This window comes from Lactuca serriola, chromosome 5 (genome assembly GCF_051521515.1).
Source record: "Lactuca serriola cultivar US96UC23 chromosome 5, Lser_US96UC23_V15, whole genome shotgun sequence".
In the NCBI taxonomy this organism is placed as follows: domain Eukaryota; kingdom Viridiplantae; phylum Streptophyta; class Magnoliopsida; order Asterales; family Asteraceae; genus Lactuca; species Lactuca serriola.
The window spans coordinates 331,388,209-331,396,555 of NC_136412.1; the positions used below are offsets into that span (position 1 = coordinate 331,388,209).

The 8,347-nt window shown below is 29.7% G+C and overlaps 1 protein-coding gene across 1 annotated transcript; it reads right to left on the bottom strand.

Annotated features, from left to right (window-relative positions):
* Positions 1-1,865: 1,865 nt before the first annotated feature.
* LOC145051981 (uncharacterized) lies at positions 1,866-4,535 on the bottom strand. The gene is made up of 2 exons (XM_078999805.1): positions 4,135-4,535; positions 1,866-2,328 (listed from the first exon to the last, which is right to left on the bottom strand). Exons 1-2 carry the CDS (start codon positions 4,490-4,492, stop codon positions 1,979-1,981), a joined length of 708 nt encoding a protein of 235 aa, XP_078855931.1. The 5' UTR covers positions 4,493-4,535; the 3' UTR covers positions 1,866-1,978.
* Between the last annotated feature and the right edge of the window lie 3,812 nt (positions 4,536-8,347).

An 8,347-nucleotide genomic window follows, 5' to 3' on the forward strand; every position in this document is an offset into this window, starting at 1 on the left:
ATATATAGCTCTACTAGTTATATTTTTTTATAGATCTTTCTATTATCATATGATTCGATTGGTTTATTTCTCATGTTTCTCATGGAAATTCTGTTTTTGATATATATATATATATATATATATATATATATATATATATATATATATATATATATTCGATTGGTTTATTTCTCATGTTTCTCACCGAAATTTTGTTTTTGATATATATATATATATATATATATATATATATATATATATATATATATATATATAAAGTTTTTAGTTTATAAATTATATTTAATAATATGTACTTATTTATATTTTAATTATACAATTTTAGTCTTAAGGCACACACATATATTCATTTAGTTTTACTTTAAAATATGGAGAATATGTTGTATTGATAAGTAAAAGTAGCGGTGTAAGGTGATAAGGAAAATGAAATAGTATTATCATTGGGTCAATGTTATAAAACCCTTAAATTTTTAAAAAAATATTCGGTTTTACACTTGGTGAACATTTGTGTCTACTAATACCGAATATTTGTTAAAAGTTTTGTGCTTAAGCCCTTTTATCAGGTTTCCAACCCTTAGCCAGTTACCTCTTCTTTTTTCCTTGATAAAACCACCAACAATATCCCTAAATCTTCTTCTTCTTCCCCCCACCGATTGAATAAAAACAATTTGAGCAAATCCAACACCGACCCATGAATTTCATCAAGAGTTTTATGAAGGTTTATCTGAATTTCGTCAAGAGTTTTTAGGATTCAAGCAACTGTGAGGATTTCAGAACAATTTCAAAACTCACACACATTCAAGCAACAATATAGAACTCAAAGAAGATTTTAGAACAAACTCAAGATTTCAGAGCAAACTCAAACAAAGAAAGGATTTCAAATTCAAAAATAAAGAACCTGGTGTGCATCGATTTAAGATTTAAAAATGAGATTTTGGAAACAAAATTCAGAACTCAAACAAGAATTCAAATAAGATTTGGATTTGTTCTTGAAAAACACATACACACAAATTCAAAGAACTCATAACTCAAACGATATTTTTGGAACCAACATTTTAGATCTGGGATCATTTTTTCTTGAAAGATATGGGTTTGTTCTCGTCTTCTCCACATTAATTTATACCACCAATGTTCTTGAAGATTTGGATTTTGAAATCTGGGCTTAAAGCAACATGAAAACAAACAACCATTAAAACACAAATCTGGGTTACCATGCCTAGTTGGAAGATGTTCACAAATCTAGGTTTTTTAAGATGAACACAAATATGGGTTTGTTTGATTATTACAAATTGAACACATAATGTGTGTGTTTTTCTCGTTGGCTGATGGGTTGAGATTTCTTTCCTTTCTTTTTTCTGACGAAACTTGATGAAGATGATGGTGGGAGGTAAGTATCGATGATGATGGTGAGGTGTTAGAAGCCATGTTTTTACCTAGTAGAAGCTTAATGAAGAATAATCAGTTAAGAGGTGAGTGGTTTATCGAGTATAGCCTGCTAAAGGGCATTGGTGACAAAAAATAAACAAATCTCGGGTATTAGTTGACACAAATGTTCACCAAGGATAAAACCAAATATTTTTGGAAAACTTAAAGAATTTTATGACATTAGCCCTATTATCATTTCTTTGTCTTCTTATTCATATTATCATTTCATATGGGTAAAAAGAAAACTAGAAAAAGAAAATATAAGTATATTTAATTTTTCTTATACATAATATATTATATGTAATAGCATTTGCAAACAAAAGCATAGCAAAAACGAAAGATAACAGTTTGACCAAGTTTTTATAAAGTAATCAATACAATAAGATCTAAGATAGAAAAACACATGTATTAAAAACCCACTTAAAATACGTATTTTTGCCAACTTCCCATACATATAAAAACAAAACCAACACAAATTAATCACAACATTTTCTTGCATGTTACAGAAGAATTGGGTTTAACCATAATTAACCATTTGCCTATTAGGTCAATACCATTAACAAGAGAAAAAGTCAAAATAGTGTTGGTCTTGCGTACGATCGGAGGAGCTTGATGTACAAGCAGTCAAAGAATGATGATTAACATTGCTTGTAGGTGCTTCCCTGTGTTGCAAAATCCCAGTAGGTTGAAGTGGGAAAAGATCCAAAGTTTCTTGATGAATGTTGCCGTTGACCATCTTTGGTTTGATCGGATTATTACCTCCGACAAGGGTTCCGGCACCCGAAGACAGTTTGGGTTTGACAGCCCGAGGTGACCTTTTCTTAATAGTGGTGGAACTAGGTATTAGCACCTTCGGATAGAACCCTAGGTGATCACTTTGTGGGAAATAGCATTGCCCATATACAACTGTATAAACATTTCAAATAAAAATTATTAAAATAAAAGGACAGTTTATATTATAAAAAGTCAATCAAAAGAAAAGACTGATGCATGGTTCTGAAAGAAACAGTACTATAGATGGTAATTTCTTTTATATAAATCAAATCTACATATGTTTTCTTACTCGATATTAGTACCAAAAACCGTCAGTAAACAAGATAAAACTCTGCTAATTTGAAACCAGACGACAAATTCAATGGTCAATAATACAACATGTGACACATATTTAACCATCTTTCTATCATTTCCACCAATACACATTTCAGCAACATATATTATATAAGCATAAACCATTTTGATACAAATCTAGCTACATCAAACCCTCAAACCTTAGGGAATTGTGGTCGAAAATATATACCTTACATTATTTTTAATATGATAAGGGTAGATGTGGAGGTACACCCAAATAATTGTAAAGTACAGTTAGGGTGACTGAAGGAGAAGTCTTGGGAAAACAACACAAAGAAATGTCAGAGAAATTGTGGAAATTATAATTTGACAAAGATTGACAAAGCTTATGAGCAAAAGCCCATAAACAAACAAAAATCAGAAACCTTTGGATTACATTTACAGTACAAAATTATAACAGATGGATTGAGACAGTCAGACAGACACTTAATGTTTTACAAGTACTACTTTGTTGCATGAAAACTGCCTACTGTTCCTTTTGACTACCAATTTTTCAAATGATTTTTTAAGAAAAAATAAATTATTTGTTATTTCAGGATAATGGTAATGTACAAGATATTTTTATCATTATATTCTACTGATTTATAAATTATATTTTTAGTAATATTTATTGAGGTAAAATTATCATTTTAAGTTTTGTAAATTTGAACCATTGAAAATGATAAATTTATTTCAATAAAAATGACAAGATGCATATTAATAATATTTTTTTTGAATAACAGCAAAATAAATAGCATAAAGAACTAGCAAGTTGCTAGTTACATTTTAAATAAAAGGATATAAATTAAAATAGTTTGTGTCTTTGTGATATCAGATAGTTAGAAAATTATGATGCATTCATTGGTAAAAAGAAAATAAGGTTTAACTTGTTTTTTGAAAATATACTTTTGGAAAGGTCTTCAAGTTGTGACAAACCCGAAGTTTAGACCAAATTTCCAATAGTATCTTGTTGTAAAAAGAGTTTAAACATTAAAAATACGTAGTGAAAGTATCTTGCATTTTTTTTCCATTTAGCTTTTATTTTATATCATATAAAATTGTTCCTTGAAAGTAGATACGTATACTTATTGGTATTAGCTAAATTTTAATAGAATGCAATAATTTTAGTTTAAAGTCATTAACTTGTATATGTGTATCATGTATTATAGATAGAAAACTTCAATGTTGTAGGCTAGCATATAATTAGAATTTATAATCTTAGTCTATATAAGTCTGAACTTTAGAATAATAATTATAATCTTGGTAAAACTTTCTTGAACACTTTAATACTTATAAGTTTTTATTAATATTTATATATTTTAAAGAAACTAAAAAATATTTAATTGATTTCAAGGATTACAAAAGAAAACAAGTATATTAAATGTAGATTAATTTTATCGTATAAAGATATTAACAAATGCTTAAAATAAATTCAAGATTCGGAAATGCCAACTATATATGTATCTACTTTGATACCAGTACTATGGCGGCAGCAGATACGTTCTTGAAAAGGGAAACCGTTATAAAATCCACCATTTAATTACGAAAACTAAAAATACACGAAAACAGGCATTACAAAATCAACTATAAGAAGAAAATACGAACCATTGGGATGATAAGGTACCGGAAAGACGGCCGCCGGTTGGTGCAGGTGGTGGTGATGATGAAGGTATTGATGAAAGTAAGAGAGATGATCTTGTTTTTGCTTCTGCCTTTGCCTTGCCTTGTGATTTTGAAACCAATAGAAGACATTTTTACCTTCAATGTGTCCATATGTCCGTAATCTGCTTGTGATTTCTTGAATCTGATCGGCCGTTGGTGTTCTCACCCCTTGCCTATACAAATTCTCCAGCATGCTTATTTGTTCTTTCGTCGGATTCCACCTGCACGGCGCTGCTGTCCCGGCGGTTTCCCTTCCGGCTACCTCCGTTGTTGCCTCCGAGCTGCTGCTGTTACCTTCCATGATCACAGGTGAATAGAGAGTTAGAGACTGTTTGGTTTCTTTAGCTTTTACTGTTTGCATGGGCTTTACAAAATATCAACTCCTTTATAAAGGAAACGAGAGAGCGAATTATTAGGTCTAGGTTTTAGGTTTATAATAAAATAAATACACCCCTCGGGGTTTTACCTATTATGATTTTTCCCCTTCTGTTTTTTCAGTTAAATGTGGAATATATATAGTTTCCAATGTCTTTTCCACGTGGGTCTTTTAGCACAATAAGTTAATGTTTGTTTTTTCGAAGCAAAAATTAATGAAATCTGCGGATCATTTCTGTAATCCTTGTAGCAGAAAATATGGAACAAACGGCTGCAGCGTATAATAAGAAGCATTTGTTTTTTAACCTTTGCAGTAGACTGAAATTTAAATAAACTAATTTTATAAACTGAAAATTAGTTCTCAACAGCGAAATTTTAATAATTCTAGTCTTAAAACATTGAAAAAAAATACTAAAAAGAACATGTAAAAAACAAAAATATAAAACTTTTTAAAATAAAACTTCAAAAAATATAAAAGAAGCTAACAATTTTATTCTAGAAAAAAACTAATTTTAAAAAACATAAAAAAGAAAATAATAAAAAAAAAATTAAGAAAATATTGCAAACGATGTCTACAAAATTCGTAAAAAATTACACATGTTAAAAGAGATACAACTGAAACTGAAAATATTATTAACAAAAACGGTAAAAAACTTACAAAAATCGAAGTTTTTTTTTAAATCAAGTTAAAAAACTTTGTGGAAAATATAAAAAGAAATTTTATCAAATACGTAAATAAAAGTTTAAAAAAATCAAAGTTTTTAAAAAAAATTAAAAGTTTAAGAAAAAAATAAGTTATACCAAAATTCCAAAAAAAAAACACTTGAAAAAAATGAAAGCTGAAGAGGTTTGAAGAGTCTGAAGCCTTCCAAAAAACAAACTGCTGTGAGAGGGTAAATGTTGCGCGTGTGCTGCGCCGCGTAGCAAAAAGTGATTTAAAAATGTTTTTTTAAAAAAACAAACAACACCTAAGAAATGTCAACTTAACTGACGCCATTTTTAGTGGCAACATGTCTGGTGTCGTCGTTAAATTGTTTTTCGTCATTAAAAGCATCGTCGCTAATTTTTCCCGACGATTCGTGTGACATTGCCGATAATGAATCGTGGTTATTAGTTTGATATGTTGATCCAATGTGTAGGGTTTATTATTTGTCAACATGTATAATCACATGTGAATATTGTATGATATATATTCTTTTGATATGGTATATTCATGTGTAAAGTTATATTTACATGAGAATATTACATCGTATATTTTGTATATTCATATGTGAATCTTATATTATATGTTTTGTTTAGATGATATATTCACATATGAAGATATGCCCATATGTTAATACTACAAGTGAATATACCATGTAATATTCACATGTGATTATTACATGGTTTATTTATTTGTGAATATATCATATAAAAATTTATATGTGAATAAACCATTATTATTATAAACTAACAAAATATATATATATATATATATATATATATATATATATATATATATATATATATATATATATATATATATATATATATATATATATTCACATGTGAACTTTTGTACAATTCAATATATTCTTAAGTTTTATCATGTTAGATTGATATGTGAATGATTTTCATTAACCAATATATATAGTCTATCCTAATACAAGGTTGAATTGATATTGAATTGATATGTGAATGATTTTCATTAACCAATATATGTAGTCTATCCTAATACAAGGTTGAATTTAGATGTAAAATAATATATTTACATTATATAAGAATAATTTACAAACCACATCTTGTAGTTTGTTATTTATTTATAAGTGAATAATGATTTATTTACATATTAGTAAATTAACATAAAAAAATACATAGTAGGATTAAAAATTTAATAACATCTTTAAAAATTCTATCACACTCGATTTTCTAGATTTATTCACATGTGATTAAAAGTAACAAGTCATGGTGATCACTAGTAGGATTAAAAATTTAGTAACATCTTTAAAAATTCTATCACACTCGATTTTCTAGATTTATTCACATGTGATTAAAAGTAACAAGTCATGGTGATCACTAGTAGGACTGAAAACTTATAAAGTGACTCCATCATAAAATATGTTGCAATGATGTTTAGTTTCAGATTTCGATGAAATTTTCATGGTACATGAAAATTTGTATGATTTACAAAACTCATAGTTTTGCCTTGACGTAACGTGTTTTTCAGCCGTTCGAGATTGTTTAGGATCTCAAAACAAAGTTTTTTTTTTAGTTTTTCGATAACTTTCGTAAATATTTTAATGTTGTTGTGATGTTGATCATATGAGATTGTTGATGTTGATCATCTAAGATTGTGATTTTAGGAAGTCAAATTATGCTGTTATGATTTAATTAATAATGAAAATTAATTATTTGTCATTTTAATTTATTTAATTATTTTATTTCCAGTTAAATTACTTAAGAAATGAATGACTCATATTCCTTCACACATTATAGATTACATAATGGTTCTCATTTGAACCTAAGTGTGTATGTGTGTATATATATAAACTAATGATGTACTAGGCCGGTAGCTTGAGGAAACTCGTCACTGGCCCGGTACTCACCAGGTCTGTAACTACGTTACAGGCATCACCACTTGCTTTGGACGAATATAAATTCGATTATATCGTATGCAAGTATCGGAACCATATCCCATGAAACATGCAAAAGAAATGGTACGAAACAAATAAAATAAACAAGGGAATGACAAGAAACATGCAAAAGAAATGGTACGAAACAAATAAAATAAACAAGGGAATGACAAGAAACATGCTTGCTTATAGACTGGATAATAGGCGATGGACCGATCAAGGTTATGGGCTCTTCTAACAACGGGAAGCCTATAAATACCCTAGAGACATGATAACCTTGGGGTAAGATAAGGAAGACATGTATTCTTTAGCATTGAGGCAACACTAAGAATCAAAATCTAATTTAGGCATCGGAGGGCTATGCCAGGGTCCAACCCTTGGTATGGTTGTCTGACCTAGCTCTTGTTCATCTTATGCAGAGCGGATTCCCGGACGTTTATTGGACTAAGATCCTTTGGGTGAGAGAGCTAAGCATATGCCTAGAATTCACCGTAACAACATTGGCGCTACCCTTATTATGAGGGTACCACGTGACAAACAAAGGAAATACCCGATAACCTGATCAAATTTGTAACATCATAGGAGGGGCAACATGTCAGATCGTAAAGGAACAAAAGTAGACTACCTGTTGCATGCAGTAGATAAAGAAATTAAGCACCTACATGATCTATTTGATGTTGGAAAAGACCATATTGCTCACCACCAAGAAGACAGGCCAATACTTATATATGGGCAAATATGCGACATAGACATCCACAAAATATACTATGCTAGTGGGAGTTCGACCGGAATCATGTATGACCACTGCTTGTCACAGTTACTGGAGCAAATAAGAAAAAGGATGAAACAACCAGCAGGGCATTTAACAATATTTGCGGAACATTTTGTTTGGTTGAAAGGGATAATGTTTGTGCCATTAACTTAATACAAGCCAAAAGACTAATACCCGTTACCATCTATCAAAGAACCCGATCTTGGTAAAAAAAAAGGACCTAAACAATGCATGTCCAAAAGACTGCTAAAAGGAAATGGAAATGGAGAATGTGCACAGACTTCACAAACCTAAACAAAGCATTTCCAAAAGACTACTACCCGTTGCCATTTATCGACGAAAAAATTGAGTTTTTACACGGGAATAAATGGAAGAGTTTCCTGTATGCTTACAAGGG